General features: G+C 33.3%; 1 protein-coding gene across 5 annotated transcripts in view; it reads left to right on the forward strand.

Moving 5' to 3' along the window:
* The window catches only part of NOVA1 (NOVA alternative splicing regulator 1), a 150,348-nt gene that overhangs the window by 113,041 nt on the left and 14,993 nt on the right, over nucleotides 1–22,314 (forward strand). For all 5 annotated transcript variants that reach the window (XM_084287598.1, XM_084287594.1, XM_084287595.1 and 2 more), the window contains exon 4: nucleotides 10,041–10,112. In XM_084287598.1, the coding sequence (XP_084143724.1) occupies nucleotides 10,041–10,112 (72 nt within the window). The remainder of the gene's footprint in view (nucleotides 1–10,040; nucleotides 10,113–22,314) is intronic.

Genomic DNA, 22,314 nt, shown 5'->3' on the forward strand with positions numbered 1-22,314 from the left:
ATTAGTAAAATTTTGTCTTGTCTATTGATCCTATATGGGATATATTTTTGTTTTTCATCTGTCCTGTAAAGGACATTATCATATATAAGATAAATTTGTTTGGTTCTTCAACAGTAGCAATATTCAGTGTCCTATAAAGTAATTTGATAACTGTATGCAATTACTTTACTTTGTATGTAGTGCCATATATAGAATGTTTATATGAAGATGTGATTAAACAGGACAAGTTTGAAATGAACACTCTGCTCTAGAAGGATGAAACTGTGCTTAAGCCATTGCATATGATTTTTATCAAGTACTATTATTTTTTCTGTGTATGCTATAGTTTTGCATGAAAACAAAACAAAAAGCCTCTAAGTAACTTACAAGAAAATACAAAAAAGTAAACCCCTGATTTTATAGGACTAGTTTCTCAGTTATTAGACGTGAAAATGATCGTTCCTGAGTGAGGACAGAGAGAAAAAAAAGCTGAAGACAAGATCTGTGTTTTAAATGTCTTTCCTGCTCATAAAATTTTAGATTTTATGCCAACACTTCTTAATCTAACAGGAAATAAATGTTCTGTATTACAATGGAAAGTGTTTTTCCCCTTTGCAATGAAATGAAACTAGTTTCAAGTCACTAAGATCCTGAGAAACCAGATTACAGAGATGCTTAGTTATATGCCCTAATACTTCCTGTCTTGTTTCTCAACTTGTTTCTCAGTTGATATAGCTTTTCCACATGGGAACTGAGGAGGAAATACTACAGAAAACTTATTTGCAAAGTTGTTGGTGTGGTGTGGGTTTTCTTGGTATTTTTTTTTTTTTTGTTGCTTTTGTTTGCTCGTCTCATTTTTACTGGTGGTTATTTATTATTATTATTATTATTATTATTTTAAATTCCACACTTGGAATGGTAAATTAAATGCTTGAGTGATGGATCAGTTAATAGAGCTGATACTAGCGAAGTCAGTGAAGTTAAGACACAAGCTAAGTGCAATGCATTCCGTATAAAACTCTGATTTCACTCCACATTTTCTAATTTAAACATATTACCTGTACCCAGACGTGCATAATACTATGGCTGCAGATATTTGGAGATATGCATGTGTATATGCTGAGCAGTTTTAACTACAATGAATTGTTTAATTTCTATTATAATGAAGTGGCATCTATTTGTGATATTTTCCTGACGTATAAGTATTGAGTCTATAAGACTAAATTCCATTATTTTCAGCACGATGTGAAATTGTTAGCTTAGCTCTTAGATAGAGTGAATGTCCTGTGTCTTAATGAAAGATAAATTACCTCTAAGAAATTAAAAGGATAATATTTTGTAATGGGTAATCATGATCTGGTTGTTGTTATTTTTTTCTGGTGTTGTTATTTTTTCATAGCAGACAGGTCATGACTTTATGTTACCCTGATAATTCTAATAATACAAGCCATTGTGGACTTGTGGAAAATAAGCCTTATGAATTACAATTTCTTATTTTACCAAGTTTTTATATAATTTTTGCTGTCTTAGCATAGTACTCCAAACCTTTGTCACTCCAAATATTTTTTAAGTAATCTTTAGCATTAGAGGTTGAGAGTAGATCTGAAATAATCATTTTTGCCTTCATTAGGAATCCTGGATAGATTTCTATTTTCTAGCTATCTCTGCCAAAAAAATGAAGGCAATGAAGGCAGTTGTCTCCCCATGAATGAAGGTGCCTGTAGTTGAGGCATTGCAATGCCACCCAAGTCTATGAGCATGCAGCTCTCATTTCTGTTTGTTGTGGGCTTCTCTACTGATACTTCCCTCAGGAAGCAGGCTAAGAAAAGACATATCTGGCTGCAGTTTCAATTAAGAAAGTCAGTAGGTAAGCTGTTTGCTGATTCGCTCAATTTTCAGAACTTTGTCTTCAGATATATAATGAGGTTGAGTCTGGCCTACCTTTTATTTTTAATAATGAAGTCGATATCCAAACATTCCGGTCTGTCCATCTTTCAGCTTTGGAAGATTCACAAGTCTGTCTGGTACATTTTGAGCTTTCTCCAGAGCATTTTTCCTGATCTCTTGATCCTGTAGACTTATAAGTAGATACCAGGTAGGTCTGTCCTCCAGGCAGGTCTGCTGAGTATTTAACTGATTACTGCTTGCATCTTTTACATAATATAGGCAATCTCTTCATAACTGCCAGCTACCTACTGTTTCTAGATACCATTCGACAGCAACCAACTGTGCACTTTTACGTACACTCAAAGAAACTGCTGTGAGGATATAACCTGCTTTTCCTGTTAGTTGTTGCACAAAGTTTTTCAGACTGTATTATAACCTGGGGGAATAGAATATGGTTTCCATAAAGTGATCAGGAGGCTGGTATGTTTTAGCTTCATAAATAGCACACAGAACTTTAAAATTCACATCTAAATGAATAGCAGCTACTGTGAACAGTGGAAAAAAGTGTATAATGTGGTCTTATCACATAACCTTCTTCAGAAAATATTGCAGCTTCTTCATATGCTGACTGAATTTTCCTTCCAGCTTTCTGGTTGTTCTGGTTGTTTCTAGTAGAAGGTATTTAGCAGCCTGCCCAGGGAGCAGATAGATATCTGCAGGTGGCCATTTCAGAAGCGAGCATTATATACAATGTTTGCTTTATATATGGATGTGTGATCTTACAGCGAACTCTGCTTTAAGCAGGGATTTCCACTGGTTGGCCTTTTGAGATCTCTTCCAACCTGAATCATTTTTCAGTTCTGTGAAATCCTTAGCTATCTCAGCATGAACAAAGATTTTGGAATTTCTTCCTTGAAAGTCTGGAATAAAAGTTTTTACATACAGAACTTCCAATAAATATTTTTTATTTCAGCTTTTTCTATAGAGGAGTAACTTCCTGTGAATCTTCAAATTATGTTCTATTCATTAATCACAGTCCCAGAGCTTGTATTAAAAATGTGCAAAACTATTTTCTTGTGGTGAAATGAACTACTTTTACTTCAGAAATGCTGATCAACAAGAAAACTTTTAGAATCATAGAATGGTTCTGTTGGAAGGACCCTTAAGGACCACCCAGTTCCAATGTCCCTGCCATGGGTAGGGACACCTCCCAACAGACCAGGTTGCTCAAAACCCCATCCAGTCTGGCCTTGAACATTTCCAGGGATGGGGCATCCACAGCTTCTCTCGGCAGGCTATTCTAGTGCTTTACTATCCTCATGGTGAAAAATTTCTTCCTTCTATCTAATTTAAATCTGTCCTCTTTTAGTTTATTACTCCTTGCCCTATTCCTACACTCCCTGAGAAAAAGACCCTCCCCAGCGTTCCTGTAGGCCCCCTTTAGGTACTGGAAGGCTGCTTTCCCTGGAGTCTTCTCTTTTTCAGGCTGAGCAATCCCAATTTTCTCAGCCTGTCTTCATAAGAGAGCTGCTCCAGCCTGTTGATCATTCTCATGGTCTTCCTCTGGATTTGCTCTGATAGGTCCATGTCCTTCTTGTGCTGGGGACCCCAGAGCTGAACGCAGTACTTCAGGTGAGGTCTCACAAGAGCAGATTATAGGGAAAAAATCACCTTCCTTGACCTGCTGGCCATGCTTCTTCTGATGCAGCTCAGGATGCAGTTGGCTTTCTGGGCTGCGAGTACACATTGCTGGCTCATATTGAGCTTCTTCATCAACCAGCACCCCCCAAGCCCTTCTCCTTAGGGCTGCTCTCAATCCATTCCCTGCCCTGCCTGTATTTGTGCTTGGGATTGTTCCGACCCAGGTGCAGAACCTTGCACTTGGCCATGTTGAACTTCATGATGTTTGCACAGGGCCATCTCTCTAGCCTGTCCACATCCCTCTGGATGGCATACATCCAGCATGTTGACAGCACCACACAGCTTGGTGTCATTGGCAAACCTGCTTGCGGTGCACTCAATCCCACTGTCCATGTTGCTGACAAAGATGTTAAACAGCACCAGTCCTAATAATGATTCCTGAGAAATGCCACTTATCACCAATCTCCACTTAGACATTGAGCTGTTGGCCGCAACTCTTTGAGTGTAACCATCCAGCCAGTTCCTTATCCACTGAGTGGTCCATCTGTCCAATCCATGTCTCTCCAATTTAGAGACAAGGAGATCATGTGGGAACAGTATAAAATGCTTTGCACAAGTCCAGGTGGATGATGTCAGTTGCTCCCCACCCCCAACCACCAGTGCTGTAGCTCTGTTGTAGAAGGCCACCAGACTTGTCAGGCATGATCTGCCCTTAGTGAAGCTATGTTGGCTGTCATCAATCACAACCTTATATTGGAACACTCATCCAATTTAAATAAGAGGTTTGACTTTTAAGCGTTTAATCAGAATCTGACTTTAAGAGTACAGATCAGAAACTGCTGACTTAAATAGAGGATTTTTATTTTAAATATGGGATATGAGTTATTTAGACTTGAGGCTTGGAAAATGTCTCTAGCCCTTCTTAGGAGGATTCTTAAAATGCATCTCCCTCCTAGAGAATTCTTTTTTTTGTAACACTCACTTAAGGCAAAGATCTGTAACTTAGAGCAGCCTTACTAACCTGCAGAATAAGAAGAAATATCTCCTCATTTTTTCATTTGAGGAAGATGATAAATATAAGCTGTTTTGTAGATCCCATCTAGTCAATAATTTCTCATAAATTTTTCTCAGGATTGAATGCTAGTGAAGAATGGCACCAGTTACCATTCTGCAGTGAATAATAATATTGTGTTTACAGGTCATTAGGACAACCAAAAAAATAGAGGAATAAATTTTGCTATCCCATACTAGAAAGACAGTACTTTAAATTAGGTTCCACAGTAAAAGGTTAGCATTCCATAAAAATAAAACTGTTATTCTATCCCTCACATTCCCTTGACTTACTTCTAGTGCCAGATCATATTTTCCTATTGTTTCATTTCACCAGTGCTGAATATAATCTCCATATGTGTATAAAAATGTGCTTTATAAATTCAATTAACACTCTGTAGCTGATGATTAACTCTTAATTGTATGTGCTTCAAAAGTGGAGTGAGAATAAAGGATTGCATTGGGGGAATGAACAGTAGCATTCAGCAATGCAGAAATTTTCAGAAGTGTTCTAATTCTTAAGAAAATTCTGAAATGATCTTGGGCCTTCTAAGATGTTGAAATTTTGATGGTATTTTTCCAAATCCCAAAGTAGCCCAGAATCAAAAGATGATATTTTCTTTCCTTCAGGGTTTTGTGATCCGTATCTTTTTATGTATTTCGTTACCTATGTCTGGTTACTTACTTGAGTTTTCTGGTATTTCTACCTAACACCACCATATTTTGCAGTAGTTCTGTGTTACTGTGACAAGTTTTGAGGAAAGAAGGCCCTGATTTTCTTTGTCCATTTTATTGTAATCTTCATTGTAAATCACTCCATCCAGAGTTGCTCTGATGATCCAAATGGCACCCGCTGTTTTGCTTTATGCTCATTACCCCTTACTGTACCAAGGCAAAACATAAGATAATCCTTCTTTTGCATCATACTTATTACTGCTTGTTTCCTGTTTCAAAGACAAGTCCCCAAGAGTTTATAAACACACACAAACTATCTCTATAAATACCTATAAACAAGCTTCCATTTGCATATGCTAACTTTCTTTTTGCCTTGCCCTGTGCCCTAGGTATTCTTTTACACAAAAGCAAAACCAAATGCAAAGAGCGTGAAATATCAATCAATGTATTTTATTTGTTCTTTATGAATGACTGTGTTTATGTAGTCATTGCTAAGATGAGAATCATTTGCCAGAGCTGTAGGTTAAAAGAGTTCATAGCAGATGAAAAATAAAATTTGATATGTTTAGCAAAGCAAATGGTCATAAGGTTTATGTCTGGTGCTACAGAAAGGCTAGTAAGTCAGTCTCTTATGTTGTTCAACATAACTGGAACTTGGAGAGCTCTCTCTTATTTTAGCTACAGTAGGTATTCAACTATTTAATAGTATTCAAAAAAGATACCATCTTTTCTTAAAGTGTATTAAAATATTGGCTTAAGCAACTTAGCATTGTCATCAAATTAAATTGTTATTTAAAAACATGAATATTAATATGCAAGTGTAAAACTCTTAGATTAGTATTAATAATATAATACGGGTAATGTTATCACTAAAATTTCCTTTGTTTGGAAGCCCTGTAGTGGGAAACTAGAAAGTGGTAAGCTGTAAATACAGCTTCATTTTCACATTTAAATGTTTCTTCCCCATATGCTTTCATGTCTCTAACCCTGTTTCTAAATGGTACTTTATTTTATGCCTTTCCTTTCTACCCATCTATGTATTATATATACTATTAGATGCTGAGAATTAAATTAATAGTCTCAGTATAATATTTATCATCTAGCTTGTAAGTATTTTCTGTGTGTGTTTATTACATGTGTATATGTTTATTACATATAAGGATGTAACTTCTGTCATTTATACATTACTCTTAGGTAATTTACAAAGTCGTAGGAAAGAGGTCTCAGAAGACCTTTGGGAACACTTTGCAGATGGAGTATGTATTCTGTACTGTTGTGGTACAGCTGTATCTTCATTCTGCCACTTGAAAATATGAAGCATGCAGGTATCATGCTTTGGCCATCTTTCTGCACCCTTTAGTATGTTGTGCAGCCTGAGAGCTGTCTCACACAGTTGTACAATACAAGGAAGTACATTCTTGGACTTAAAAAAAAAAAAAAAATAATAATAATAAAAAAATAAAAAAAATACTGTAACGCAAACATGACCCAAACAAATTTGTTTTGAATAAGCTCCTTTTTGATTACTTAAAATCTGTTTTCAATCTGTTTTCATTTTTTCAAATGTCTACTCTAGAGGCTTAAGATGGGGGTAGGGGGTGGAGAAACAAACCCCAACGAAACATAAAACACTATCATACCAGTAATTATTGTCTTACATTCATTTGCTCATAACTTATAGGAAGGAAAATATTTGAGAAAACAGATAAGGCCAATTTCACATCGGCTTCATGATGAAGTTTAAAACAACAACAACAACAAAAAACAATAGGGAAAAAAAAAAGACGTGAGTTGTAAAAGTGGTATATAGTGGGAATTATGACTAATCTGACAGCTAGTCAAGATGTAATTTCAGGAGAGCTTCAATTACAGTATAAATGTTTCAGTCTCAAAAAATGAAACTCTGTAATATAAAAAAAATGTAAAATGTATAAAAAAATGTAAATCATCTTATGATTTCTAATCACCTTATACATCTAATTCCCAGAAGCCTAATAGTTACTAAATTCAAGTCCTTCCCTAATGCAAAAATGGTTGCCAAAATTAAAAAATATATATATTCTGCATTGCTTAATAAATCAGGGTTATTGAGCTCTGCCTTTTTTTTTTTTTTTTAAGAAGTAATTTGCCTAAAAGTTCTTGCAAAGCAATTCAGGATGGATCAATAAATTATGTATTAACCAATGGAAATTAAAATCAAAATCGAAATGCCTGTGTTTGTTTTTGAGAAAATACATTTTGTTACTTTAATATTGAAGAAATAAATAGGTTACTTGTATTTAATGTGTCTCCAAAATTGTACAGAAGCATGAAAAAGGATGAAATGCTATCAGTCCTTATATATGTACATATATTTCAGAATATAAATATATATATAATTAGTGAAGTCAGGAAACAGATTAAGCATTGAACACAATTTATCACACAGCCTGCTATAGAAAATAACAATAATAATTGATATTATTTTCAGTATCTTGTCACTGGTATGTATATTTGGAAAGAAATGTGTATGCCCGTACCTGAGTCTTGTTTGTTAGTACCTCTGTTTCACTTTTTAATGTTTTTCTTTCTTTTTCCATTGTATTTTTGACAAGTTTTTGTTAAAATGAAATAGTGAAAAACTTCTACTTAATGGATGTTACAGTTGAACAATCACCTGAAATGAGTATTGGCACTCCTTTTTCATTGCAGCCATACTTTTTTGTGCTTTAGGAAGATTGATATTAAGTGAAAACAGAGATGCTTCCAGTTTCTTATAGTACTTGTGTTATCAGTGATTAGGTCATTATTCAGTGTTGAAATGTTCTACGTATTTTCACATAATTTCAGTAGTAACATTTAGTAACACCAGTGAGGAAAATTCATTTTAACAGCCTATTTTCTCCTTGAATTAGCATAGTATACCACAACAGTGGTATACTGTATGAATACTATATGCATCACCAGCAATAGGTGGTGATTACACAAACAGTTAGATGTCTGAAATATTTTAGTCAAAGTGTATTTTTTCCTCACCCCCGTTAGTTTAAGCTTAAACAATGAAAATCAATTCATTTCAGTTTCAGACCTGGATAAAAGATGACCCCATCAAAACCAGAATTTTATTTCTATAATTGAATATTGCTAGTGCTGTACTATCATTGGTTCTGAAGCTTAATAATAATTATTATTATATCAAATACAATTTGCAAATTGACCCGTTCTCTGTACAGAAAGAGATGGGAGAATCTTTTACCATTGTCCTGATTTTCCCCGTTTATACAATCTACTGACCAACAACATTTTGCCAAGCTGCATATTTTGTTTATAGTGCCCTACATGGTAGTATCTTTTACTTAAGCCTCTTGAAAGTGTCTTGAATTGATACCTAAGCTGCATTTATTTTATTTTTATTTTTATTGTCTTATGTTGTGAGCTGCAAGCTGGCAACACAAAGTAAGGATTTGTTTTGTCAGATTTTTTTTCTGTTTTGGCTGCTTGATTATGTACCAACTATGAAAATATGGTTCTTCATATGGCTTAACATACAGATCAAATATTTGTGTGTGCATATGTACAAGCCTATACTTTGCTAATACACGTAACTTTATGCATTCACAGTGTCCCAACTTTTCATATGTATTAAGAGTGTTAGTGCAAAATTGTATATACCTTTTTTATGAGGGACAATCAATGATTGTAAGTAACAGAACTGCTGAAAATGTGAAATTTTGCTTTTTATTTCTAAATAGTTTGGGTTAGTAATTATTTGTCCATATGAAACATCACTTTGTATAGCATTTCAACGTTTTATTTCTTAAAGTAAAAGTAGTGTAATTTTGGATACTTTTTATTATTAACGTATTACAAAAATGTCAAAACTACATGCTTTGAATAAGTATTGTATGTTATGTTTGGGAAATGGGAATTTGACTTTTTCACTACATTTATAAAAAGAAAATAATTATTTTGTCAGCTTTCTAATACTTTAAAAAGAGATGTGTATATAAAAGTTTTAAACACAGCAGTGCTTTTTTAATATGTTAATGTTATGTATATTATTTAGAAAACATTATCAATAAATATGACTCTTAATTCTTTTTTGTGTTTATTTTGAACACAGGCTGATGATACATTATTAACCTTTGCTCAATTAACGGATCGTTAACACTAATAATAAATATATTGTAGCAATTTGTTGTGAAGGTATTAGTTGCATGTTCATCCATCATGAGATTGATGTTTACATTTTTTCACATGCCTCTCAATTAAAAAAAAAATATTAATATTTTAGCAGTTAGTAAATTGCTGAAAGCTCCTTAGCTTCATATAATTGCTTTAAGGTATGGAACACAGTTTGCTGGCTATAGTCCGTGCTATAGAATGGTGCATTATAAACTGCAAAAGTAAATTTCACTAATTTCTTTCAAGCATTGGCCCTGTTTGCTTGTAGATTGATAACTGTTTTTAGTGTGCTCATTGAACTTGCTGGAATTTGTGTTTACTATAGTCTTCATTTTCCCCAATAGAAGGAGAGAGGAAAGAATATTCCTCATGTGGTCAGCATATTTTTTATGTGAGTTCACCATCTTGATTTCAAGTCATGAATTTGTTTTTACATGCATAAGCATGCATATTTACATGCATTATTTATCCAATTGACTTTAAATTCCATTAAGTTCCAATGAGTAGGAGAAAGATTTTGTCTTAGGCATTTTTTATTTATTTTAATTTTGTAGTTATGTTACTTTTGTTGGTTTATTTATTTTTTAACTGTTCAGTCTAAGGCTTGTAAAGGTTGATTTGCTCCTGAACTGCTTTGTTCCCAGACATTGCCATCTTCCCCAACTACCACCAAGTCCTCTCCATCTGATCCCATGACCACCTCCAGAGCCAATCAGGTACAGTATCATCCTACCATCTACACCATACTTTTCACGGGTGACAGCTTGCAAACTGGAGAAAAAGATATGGTGGGTTAAGGATTTATTCGTCATTCACATATGTACACCCATAACCATAGATATCTGACTCTTATTAGAATTTGTTAAATTAAATCTTTTTTCTTTAATTTGTTTTGTTGTCCTTAATGTCTCAGATGAAAGCAAAATATCTTGTAGAATAGTTTTTTTGTTTGTTTGTTTGTTTTTTAAATTTGATTAATAAATAGTAAGGATACATACTGGTGTGTCTGTGGATAGAGTACATCTTGGTATATGTATATTTATGTATATATGCACACACGTTTTTACTTCCTGGATCGTTTATAAATTACAATGGAATAACCATTAAAACCATTAGATGGCTATCAACCAGGCAATGGCAAACAGACTTTTTATTTACTTGTTTATTTCAGGAATTTTCAACTGTTTGTGGACAGTAACACAGGGACATTATTTAAATAGTATATGTAATAAATCTTAAATAAACGAAAATTTCTTGGTGGAGAATGAAGTAAAATTAAGTCACTTTAAGGCATTTCAAACATAACTAATTTTAATTAACATATAGTTTTTAAAAGCATAAACTGTGCTTTTAGCACTATTTTAATTACACTAATTTGTTTCTCTTTTAACTGGAAAAAAACAGTTCATTATGTCCACAAATTGTCATGGTGTGTATCTTTTTTTGTTTTATGAGAACTGTTAAAGTTGTTTTATTCCATGCTTTTTGGAACTGATTCTTGTTTAAGAGATACCATGTTCTATTTATTTTAATGTGCTGTTTAACTTAATGTACTTTGTGTTCAAATAATGTAAGTATTCAGTATGTGCTAACAGTTTTTAACACACATTCTGTTTTAAGTTAACTGAGTGCTTCTCTCAGACCTTGCACAAAACAGATCAAGTGCCAGAAAAGTTTTCTTCAAATCAAGCTAATTTCCTCTTAAAGTTCACATCGATATTAATTACTGGCCCTGTGATATTTTGTGAACTGCTTACAACTTGTTGCCTGTATGAACAAATAATTTCATGTACAACGGGACACAAGCATATTAAAGCAATATGATCAAGCATTTTTGATCAACACTTGACCAACTGTTGAAAGGGACATCTAATACTGAAAGTAATGAAATTTAGAGAGAAATTGTACAGATAAAAGAAATATAAGAAAACCGTTTTGATATCCCTCACTTCAATTTGAAAGCCTTCTTCATCAACCTGCTTCCATTTCAGCACCAGTTGTTTGACTTCATCATCATTAAATGACAAAGATCAACTCTTTGCCAACAGCTAGTGATATGAACACTCTCCTAAGCCTTTTTCCTCTCCTTCTTAATTTTAGTGTTTTGTGTATTTTAATTAAGTTTTGAAAATATTGAACGTATAGCTCTTTTTAAAGTGTTTTTTTGTTTGTTTGTTTGTTTTTAACTTTTTTTAATATAACTATAATCCTGATGATCATTAGTGAGAGGAAAAGGAAGAGGTGCTTTTATTTAACAGGAAATACTTATTGGGCATGCTGTTTAATTAGCAGCATGAAGAAGAAATATCTACTTAGCATATGTTCTATGAATTTCAAATCGTCAAAAATACAATGTAGCTTATTGACGTTAAATGTATTTTTTATTAACTAAAAACTTTAATTTTTATAGCAAGTTGTTTTAAGAGATCTTTTTCAAGCAATATAACTGAGTATCCAAAGAGAAAAGTGTATATACTTTGTGTCCTATCTGTATCCCACATTCATGCATTATATTCTTAAACTGTATTCAGCTCTGTTTTTATACAAATAATCAAGACCTCTTCTGAGCGCTGTAAAAATTTTATAAATGAAGAACAATAAGTGACTTTTGGAACTGTATTTGTCATTAACCCTTGAAATCCTTACTGGTTTGCAATCATTTTATCCCTTCTAGCATTTCCTAGTGATTTCTAACCATTTCAGCAGGAAGAACAAAGCACATAAGACAGTTAAGGATTTTCAGTTCATTCTAGTGATAAGTGACATAGCTGGCAATTGTTTCTCATCTGTATTAGTGACTAGTATTCAGCACCAAGTATCTATCTGCACTGTAGCTGTCACATGAAAATGGGTTCCAACATGGTAATCTCAAACTTGTCAGTAGTCATGTAAGTCAAATTATTATTTGAGAGAGTAGTATTAGAGAATGAAACAAATGTGTTTTGATATATGACTAGGTAGGATTCTTAATAGAAAATAACTGTTCACAAAATATCATAAAATGAAGCTTTCCTGACTGGATGGAAGTCAGGAAATTTAGTGTTAAGGTAGAAGATACATTCACAATGCACCCTGCTGTATAGCATATAGTAGGACATCAGACTTAACATAATTTCATGTTTTTTGTATAGTGTTTCAGTCATGACAGACCACATTTTATATTAAAGATTTGCAGGGTGATTAAGCAACATTTAAACATTGCTTAACGCTGAGAGAAATTGGTTGCTGTTGGAGTGAGATTTTTAAACTGAGTTGTAAGATTCCCTGTGAGTCACTGCAATTACAGATCTGTTACGGATGTGTGTAGGTGAGCTTACCTGATGATATGATCTTTCCCACTGTACTAGCATGTCATTTAATTCTGTTTTCCTGACAGGGCTACTAGCATAGTGGACAGAAAAATTTCTAGGCACAGATTTTACCACAACAGGAAAATAGTTCTGCCAACAAAAGTCAAGAGGAAGCTAGGCAGGAAATCTGGCTTGTATTATGTCTTCCTTTTAATGACTTGCTTTGACTCCATCCAGATGAGATCATAACTATATTTTCAGGCAATTACAACTTTGGTTGAATTGTTGTTTTTTTGAAATATCCAGTGGTAGTGAAACTGTTCATTTTAATCATTCTCAAGAAGTAAATAGTAGTCTCTAAAATGTTTTTTGTAGTGGAGAGAAACAGTCATGTTGCACTATACTGAATTCCCATGAATGCAAGAAAAACCTACACACGGGGAGTGCTTTTTTGTTATTTCTTTGCTCCAGGAAAATATACATCAGTCAGTATTGTTGGAAATGTCTTATTTTTGCAGTAAACTTCTTTACGCTTTTGTCCACAATACAAATTCATACAGTGGAAACTTTCAGTAAGGAATAAAGAACCAAAGATGGGAAAAAAAAAAAAAAAAAAAAAAAAGGACACTTGGAATGCATTTCAAATAACTTTATTTTATTCCTATGTGCCTATCACTGAAAAGAACAACTTAATCTTCCTGTCCTTTTAGACTGAGAGCTTTATTGTTGCTCTCTCATGAACTTTGTCAGCTTTGTTTATAGCAGAATACTGACATATAACTACAGTGGTAAATCTGTTCTTTACATTTATTTGCCAGAAGGAGGGAATCAATTTTACTTTTCCACAATACACTTCAGGTGGCAATTTCTTTTCAAAAGTAATGATAAGCATCATATACAACGTGTTTGTTTTTCCTCTGTGGTTTGGAAATGTACAAGCGTTAATACTTATTTTAACAGATAAGTGAGAGTACATAGACAAGCATTTCTATAATTAACTGTTTGCATATCATTTTCTTTTGTTTACACGCTTGTTCTTCCTTCTTATCTACATCTTGTACTGTTACAACTTATTTTAGAGGGGAAAAAAGTGATATAAGGTTTAACTTTGTATTTCTCCTTCGTCTATTCGATGTACATCTGTAAATGCAATTGCAATCCTGTGCATGTTTTCTTCTGCACCCTTTTTCCATGAGACTGATATTGCTGCTGATCTTAATTACTGGCTTTAAAATAATAAAAAATCCAAAACACACATTCCTGCTGAAAAGTGTGTAAGGAAAAGTCATCACTCTAGGTAGGGGTCTTCTTCTGCCTTATAATTTATATAGGTTTAAGCTTATTACTGAGCTTATCACAGACTTTATCATTAACTTACTATATAAACTTTATATTTACTTTTTCTAAAGCACTATTTTGTCCTCTGCCATTTATGTTCTAACAATTATACCCTATATTTTCCTGCTTTGTTGTTACACCTGAAGCTATTTTATCATTTTGTACAATGTAATACAATTTTTTTTGGAGTGCTAATTGTTGGTGGGACTGCCCATTCAGTCCTCAAGGTTTACAAGTTTTTTGAGCTTATCTATGTCATCTGCTTGCTGCAGTATCTGTAATAAATATTTTCAATCCTATTTATGTGATGGGACCAAGCCAATTTTCTTGGTACTGCCTGTACATAGCAGGTAAAGTACACACGTTTTTTAGAGCTCATGAACTTACCTCACTTAGTATTTTATTTGTTGTAGGAGGTCAAAGAAGAACTAGGAAAGAAAGCATTGGTTTAGTTTTCTGTTAGCTTTAGGACACGGACTTGGAAAATTTGTACAATACCAAACTTCAAACAAAGTTTTTGACAGCATACAAATCTTGAAGCACAAATAAATAATTTTAAGGATGATTCCAGGATACTAGATAGCCCGCAAAGGCTATCAAGATAGCCTCTGTTCACCTATGAGAATTTGATGTGAGGATTATTTAAGATATACTGTCTCTGATATTTTAACTTCAATATTCACCTAATTTGAATTCCCTGATTTTTATGTCATTTCTTATAGTGGTATTGAGAAAATTCTATTTTCTTTTTAGGTCTGTCACAGATTATGGATGTGTATCTTTAAAAAGATTAATAAGTTGTAAATCCAAGTTTCCAGTATACTAACTCCAAATTTATCCTTAGTATCCTGCTTTTCCAAGTTAATGCACACATAATTACACATATGTAATGTAGAAATAAAAATGTGATGTATATATATACAGCCATATATAACATCTGTGCTTCACCACCTTGGTGTAAGTCATTTTTTTTTCCATGTGGATATCACACATCAACTGATTATCTAGTGAAATTGTACATGTACAAGTTATCTATATTCAAGTGATGCTTGTGCCTTGGATTTGCAATGCTTAACTGAATCTCAAAAGTTCTTAATTTCTTTTGGTTTTAATGTCTTATTTATAAATAGTTATACTTTAATGATATTTGGCTCCACAGATTCTCACTGAGGGAGAAATGTAAGACAGAGCATGGATGTATGGACACAATATGTTTCGCAGATATGTAATTTGATAACAAATATATTTATTTAACAAATATAAGTCTCCCCAGTGAACCAAACTTAATGTCATCTAAATCAAGGATCTTTGTTTCACAAGAAGGATGCAATTGTACATTCTATTGTCTCTTACAATTGCAGCTTTTGTTGATAAGCTAGGTCGACTTTCATAACTGATTTATCTTAGCACCAATCAAACTTTTTTTCTGTTTACTCAAAAAATTGCTAATTTCATTCATTACTTCTACCAGTAAGTAGAAGTAAGTACCATAGTACTTACAAGAAGAAGTACCATTACTTACTTACAGTGCTCTTTTCCTTTCTTTTTTTTTTTTTTTTTTTTTTTTTTTTTTGTTCCAATAGTTGTCACCACGGGCTGGTGCCATTTTTGGTTAAAAATGTGTAATTCCAAGTATATGAAAAGGTTTTAAAAAAAAAAAAAAAAAAAAAGTTATGCATGTACTTAGGCATGGATTTAGTGCTGCGAATGTTAAGTTCTAAGCCAGCCACTTAGCTTTAGGTATCGATATATTTTCCTAAACCAGCAGCACCTTGTTCTGTTCTCTGATTCTTGTCATCTTGTCAGAGACAGTGTCAGCCTCTGAGAGGAAAGATTTGTAGTGGCTTGTCAGAAGAGCATATTAGCAGTAGAAGGCTATGTAGTGCTGTAGTAGTGCTTATTAAATTTGGAGGTATCCACTCATTAGTGAAACTATGTTCTTTTTGTTGTAAAATATTCTGGTAATTACTATTTCTTTGACCTAGAGAGATATGGCTATTTAAATGTTTTATCTTTAACTGTCCTTTACTTCCCATTTGAAAACAATTCTCAAATGACATCTGTGAGATTGTCTTACTTAGATATTCATTGAGTAGTTCTTGCTATACAAAATTATTTTGCAATAGTTAGGCAACATTCAATACAGAAAGGATCAAGCTGCTGGTTGTCTTTTGCAAAGCTATGAGTGCAGTAAAGTAGCCAGTGAAATTAATGGGGTCTAGCCCTTGATACCACTAAGAAATGTTCATCTAGATAGGACAGATGCATTTTGCATGAGCTGAATTTCTTGGTATTTTTCAGCACACTTACAGTGAAAACCAATGAAGATAGACAGAACAATCTGTAGGTCAGAACATAGAGATGCTCCTTTTTCACATTAATGGGATGACCACAAGGACATTAATTCATGTCTCCCCTTCCTTCTTGACAACTGAGAACAGAATAATTTTCCCAGGATTTTAATTACAAATAATGTAGAAAGAGGGATTTTAGGGTTTATTATTATTTTATGTTAAGGCCCAGAAAAGCTCCAAGGTGTTCACTTAGACATGGTACATTCATTTTCTATGGCTTTACATAGGTTGCTGTTTGCAACATTTGCTGCAGTTACAGATGCAGCAAAAATTTGATCATTCTACCATGTTTACTTCATAGGCATTTCTATCATGTTTACTTCATAGGTATTGGTTGGTGATACTATAAGATTTATCTTTCACCTTACCTACATTTTGTGATCTGTGAGTAAAAATCATATCCAAACAGGTGCAAGGTTAGGTCAGGATACACCATTAAAATACTGTTGTCTTTTCTCATCTCTCTATGTGTAGAGATATAGACTGAATAGAAAAGATCTTAATATGATAGAAAAGATATGAATAAATATCCTAAATATAGATATATATGGAAGACATATGTCTATAGATATATATTCTTAAACATTTTTGAGGGCAGAAATTTGAGGTCAAATAAAATGTTGGAAATCCTCTTGAAATAATTCTGTAACAAAGTGTTCTTTTCTTCCAAGATTTTGTAATGCAGAAGGCTTTCATTTGTTTTTGTGCATGAGCACGCTAATGTGTGACATTATTGCAGCTGTGAGATTCTAAGACATGACAGGGAGAGGGATGGTTTTATTCATTCTATGTGTATAGAGTAGCAATGTTGTGCATTCCTTCTATATGGACTAATTTGCTTTTTATTTTTTTTCTTATTGTTTCTTAAAAACAGCTGAATTGTGAACAAATGATTTAAAGAGGCGCTGCTGAATATGTGGCTTCTGTGCTCTCTTGTCTGCTGGAGCTGTTAGCTAGATACTGAATGTGATAGGACTTCTCCATAAAAGCTACCAAGTATTATGGAATATATAGAAGTATGTATAGTATAGAAATACAAATATATTTAGAAAAGTTTATTAGCCATTTTCAAGTGATTAGGGATTTATTTTGTGTATTTACATTTTATTTTTTTGCATCAAATCTTTTCTTGGCAAATTTTATTTTTTTGCATCAAATGTTATGTCAGTGGGTATATGATTAACAAGTATTTTCCTTTTTTTTTTATGATGTGCATAGCTAGATTTTAATTAAAAATAGTTAAATCCTTTTAAAAAATACTCAGTTCTACCATCTTGTCATATCTCAAGGAAAAATGTTTACTAAATCTCATAAGGAATTGATGAGAAAATTTGTATTTGCATGGCTCTTTGGAAAACATGTTGTTTTACCATTCAATATCTATACCTGGCAAGATACCTTCCATTCTTCTTTTTCAAGTTAAAATAGTTTACATGAAGGAGTTTGACAAGAATGGCTAAGTTTTTACACAGAGGAATTATACCGCTGATCAGTGATTCACAAATTCTTCATTATGTTATTAAGGACACATTCAACAACAACAACAAAAATGATGTGGACATGCAGTCATAATTCAGAATTCACCAAGACTATCATAACTTTTTAAAACAAGTACCTGAATTCATGATTTTTTTATATGATTTAAATAAGTGGTTTGGCTATTCGGTTTTCTGAATGTGCAAGCATACCTTTTTGGTTATGATGCCTAAATAATCATCCAGGATTCTTTACAAATCCATCTTTTCAATACTTGAAATGATTCTGCTGTAGCACAGTATTTCTATACCTTTGAAAAGAGAGGTCTCCTGCAGATGGTATAGTGTTGAGAAGTTAAATTTTCTGTATTGTCAAATGTCCTTAATGAATGTGTTACATATTTTGTGATCATCAACTTTGCCAAAGATGGCCTGCTGTCACCGAAATAATTCAGCAGTGTTTGCACCTTCTCACTCTACTAAATGTTATGGATAGACTCATTTGAAATGCAGCTTTTCAGATTTTGACCATTCTTATCTGGAATGCGACTTTCATTTTAAATTTGGATTTAAGTCCTACGTTAATTTGGGAATTTGGCCAGAGATGCAAGAGAGTGAATTTTTAAATGTTGAGATCTTGTTGGATCCTGTTTTCAGCTTTTTCATGCTTTTGAGTTTCAGATAGCTTCAGTGAAATGTGCCATAGGCAATGGCAATGTGGCTATGTGCCGTTGTACGTTCCTACTGGTTGTCCTTACCTCAGACTTGAATTAAGTGGGATAACTAAACTATGTAATTTTGTTTGCCTTTTTTTTATTTTATTTTTTTAAAGCATATTGTGTATTTTATCTGTGTTTATCAAAGCTCATAATGAAACTTGAGTCACTTTTAGTTATAATCACAGAATGGCTAGGGTTGGAAGGAACCTTAAAGATCATCTGGTTCCAAACCCTCTGCCATGGGCAGGGATGCCCCCCACTAGATCAGGTTGCCTAGGGCCTCATCCAACCTGGACTTGAATAGTGGGTACCCATGAGGTTCTCTCATGTTTAATCTTTCATATTTATTGTGAACAATTCTGTTTTAGCTAAGGACATACACTTAGGCTTGTCTTGGACTTGCAGTTTGCAACCGTAAAAATTGGTTAGCCTTAATCTGTTTGAAATCAATGGGAAATGAGTTCCTATCTGTGCATATAGGTCATCAAACTTAACTCCACGATTTGCTATTAAGAGCGTATCAGATCTCCTGTATGTTTCAAGCACGGGAATTCTTCTAGTAACTGCTTTCATAAAGTGTAAGATGTCCAGTTAAAATACAGTATATCACTTATAACAAGTATATAGCTATTCTGGTTCTGAGGAGTGCATGTGAAGCTAATGCTTCACATTAGCTTTTACACAGCCTTTTAGGGATTTTCTTGAGAAGCGTAGAAATGTCCTTGTAGTTTAAGTACTTACCTTTTGTCTAATGACTTTTCAGGAAAGCAGCCAGTTCACAATGCTTCTTTGGACAATGAGCAAATTAGCTCATTGGAGGAACCAGAGTAACATCTATAGTTTTTGTGAATGGGAAAGTTTAAAAATAAATAAATAAAAGATACACGGCCTGTGCCCCAAATAGAGTCAGGAATATCAATTCCTTTTGGAATTCCTTTTTTATGAGTTTTTAAGTTAGATCCTGTCTAATGCAAAACAATGGGAGTTTTCTCAATGCCATCACAGGCACATAATTGTTTTTAAAAGAATGTACATTATCTACTTTTTTTAGATTAATTTGTATTGAGAAGTGTCTTTTCGGCAATTTCAGTAATGATATTAAATTGTAATTGGTGTAATTTGTAACTAGTATCTTGCAGTCAAAACTGTCCCAGTTTACTGTACTCAACAGTAAATGTTCATTATTTTATGAAACCCATCTTTGTGTATATGGCATGTTGGCAGGTGTTCACAACATACCACGCAACAAATAGGAGAGGAAAAAAAAAATTCACAGGAAGATTTTATGTAGGGGGGGAAATATATTTTACTTTAGTTAGAGAATAAAGTTAACATTCTGCTGTCACTGAAAGCATCAGTCAGACTTTACTGGCCAGTGGAGATAGTATTGCTGCTTTTTGTCTTATTAAAAGATGTTTCATCTGAACAATGAATGGCATAGTCAATGTAGATGTCTGCTTTTCTGTGTATACTACATACTCTGCAATTGACTGAAAGTCTATAATTTTTTTACTCTTACATAATTCAGCATGTAACCATCTCATTTTTCTTTTTTAATTATAAAAATATGAAAAGTATAAATGAAGCTACTCAAAATACATTATGCTTCCCTGCAAAAGTAATTTGAATCTCATGAAACATTAATGCATGAAATATGGAGAGTTGTTTTTGTGCTATACTGAAACAAACTTAGAAAAGTTTCTTCTCTATGTTATTAAAACTATGTATTATAGAGAAGTCATGGAGGATGCAGTGTCATATGTTCACATACTTTTGAACTGTGGTTTTGTGAGGTATAAGAAACTAGTCATAGACTAGTGTATGCATATGTATGTGTGATTTTAAAATAATAGTTTATACAAAACTAGATAATCTCATAGAATTGACCACCTATATAAATAACTTCATTTTAATATTTATTCTCTCTCTGTACACAACTTGCATGTGCACATATCTATTAAAAAGTGCTTTTGAGAGAAGGTAACCTTTCCATTTATGTTTCAGAGCTTACAATATGCACATTAATGAGAGAATGACAACTAAAGCAGAGACCAGAGAATTTTGTTTGTTTAAACGTGATTTGCTAGTTCCTTGCTGTGAGAAGTTTGCATTCCAAATTAGTTAAAATATTTATGTGGGCAGAAGCATAATGAACTAGAAGTGGGAGATACTTTTTTGTTTCCCACAAAGAATCAAGATTTAGTATAAAAACACTAATTGAAAAATGTTCCAGATTTAAGCTAAAGCAGCAAAGTTTTGCAGAATAAATAAATGTAATACTCTTTCCTTCCACTAGTAAATGTTTGTTTCCAAGGTTTTAGACCTCTTGATTTTAGGTGTAAATAATTCTGAATGTTTGAAATGAAACTAGAATTGTATTATATCATAGTTACTAAAACTAAAATGAAACAATACCCTTGAGCAATGGATCTTCAGGTGAAAGGAGGTCTGAGAAATGGAACAAAATAAACACTGGTGATTAACAGTAGAGGGAGAATAAGACAGCCAAATTCCTGCTGAAATTTAGGGACAGATATAAGTAAAAATTTTAGATGATGTGTTTGCCTTGTTATTCTAACTTACATTTTTAGTAATCTAGTGTGCCTCTAACTTTAGAAGGACCTCTATTGCTTGGAACAGATTATTTTTTTTTAAAGGGTTAATTTGTCTTCCAAGTTGTTACTTGGAAGAAACACTAGTTTTGAAGGTAGGAATACCACATAGAACATAAAGAAATGAGACTCATCTTGCAATAAGAGAAAATCTCAGGAATACAAACATTACAGGAAAAAAAGATGTGCATTGTACTCAGGAACAAAATAGAATGAAATCTCTTCCTATAATCCAATTACACTTGTTCACAGAATATTTCAATTCTATTGAAAAATACGGAGAATTGGAATGAAAGTTGCAGAATTTAAACAATCAGGGAAGGTGGCAGCTAATTTATGATATAGATTTACACTAAAATTTGCAAAGAGCTGCTTCTCTTTACATGGTTATTTTCTTATATTTGTAAATAAATGTCAAATAGATGATTGTCTAAACTCTTTTAAAAGTTTTTTGTTTGTTTGTTTTGTTTTGTTTTGTTTTGTTTTTTTCCTGAAGAGAAAATATCTAAATTCTTGGACAAATTCTTGGACTGAGCAACCAGGAATTTGCTAAGTGCACCACAACTGTTAAAAAAAAAAAAAAAAAAAGCTTATGTGATGTGTAGTTAAGGAACACAATACAGAGCTACTGAAATCAGTAAAAGACATTTCATTAACTTCCTTATGGTTATGGATGCACAGTCAATATAGATTTTGCTAGCCTGGTATTTTTGCCTGCAATGGCAAAAGAGGATGAAACAAGCATACCCATGACCTCTTGAGCTTGTTCTGCCCTGGTATGAAAAGTTGTGGTTGCCCTTGGGTATGTAGGTACTTTCCAAGAGTTGCCTGATATGATGAAGCATGGCTGTTGGTTCTAAGTAGGTGAAGTGCATGCAGGTATTGTTATGCTCGTGGTGTACTTAGCTGTTTTCTTTTATTACATCCTTTATTAACCCTGTGTTTTCTCCCAGATTTTCATCATATTATCACTTCGGTTGAAGGATGGATGGCATGGGACTACTCATATCACTATAATCCTACTGTAGTAGTGTGTTTAGTCTGCCACCAAGAAAAACACTGGATGGCTCTTACTCTTTGTCTGCTCTCTATGGGAACTTGTGCTTTTCTCATCAATTCCAAGCCTATAG

Source organism: Netta rufina (assembly GCF_964035555.1).
Source record: "Netta rufina genome assembly, chromosome: 5".
NCBI classification, from domain to species: Eukaryota; Metazoa; Chordata; class Aves; order Anseriformes; family Anatidae; genus Netta; species Netta rufina.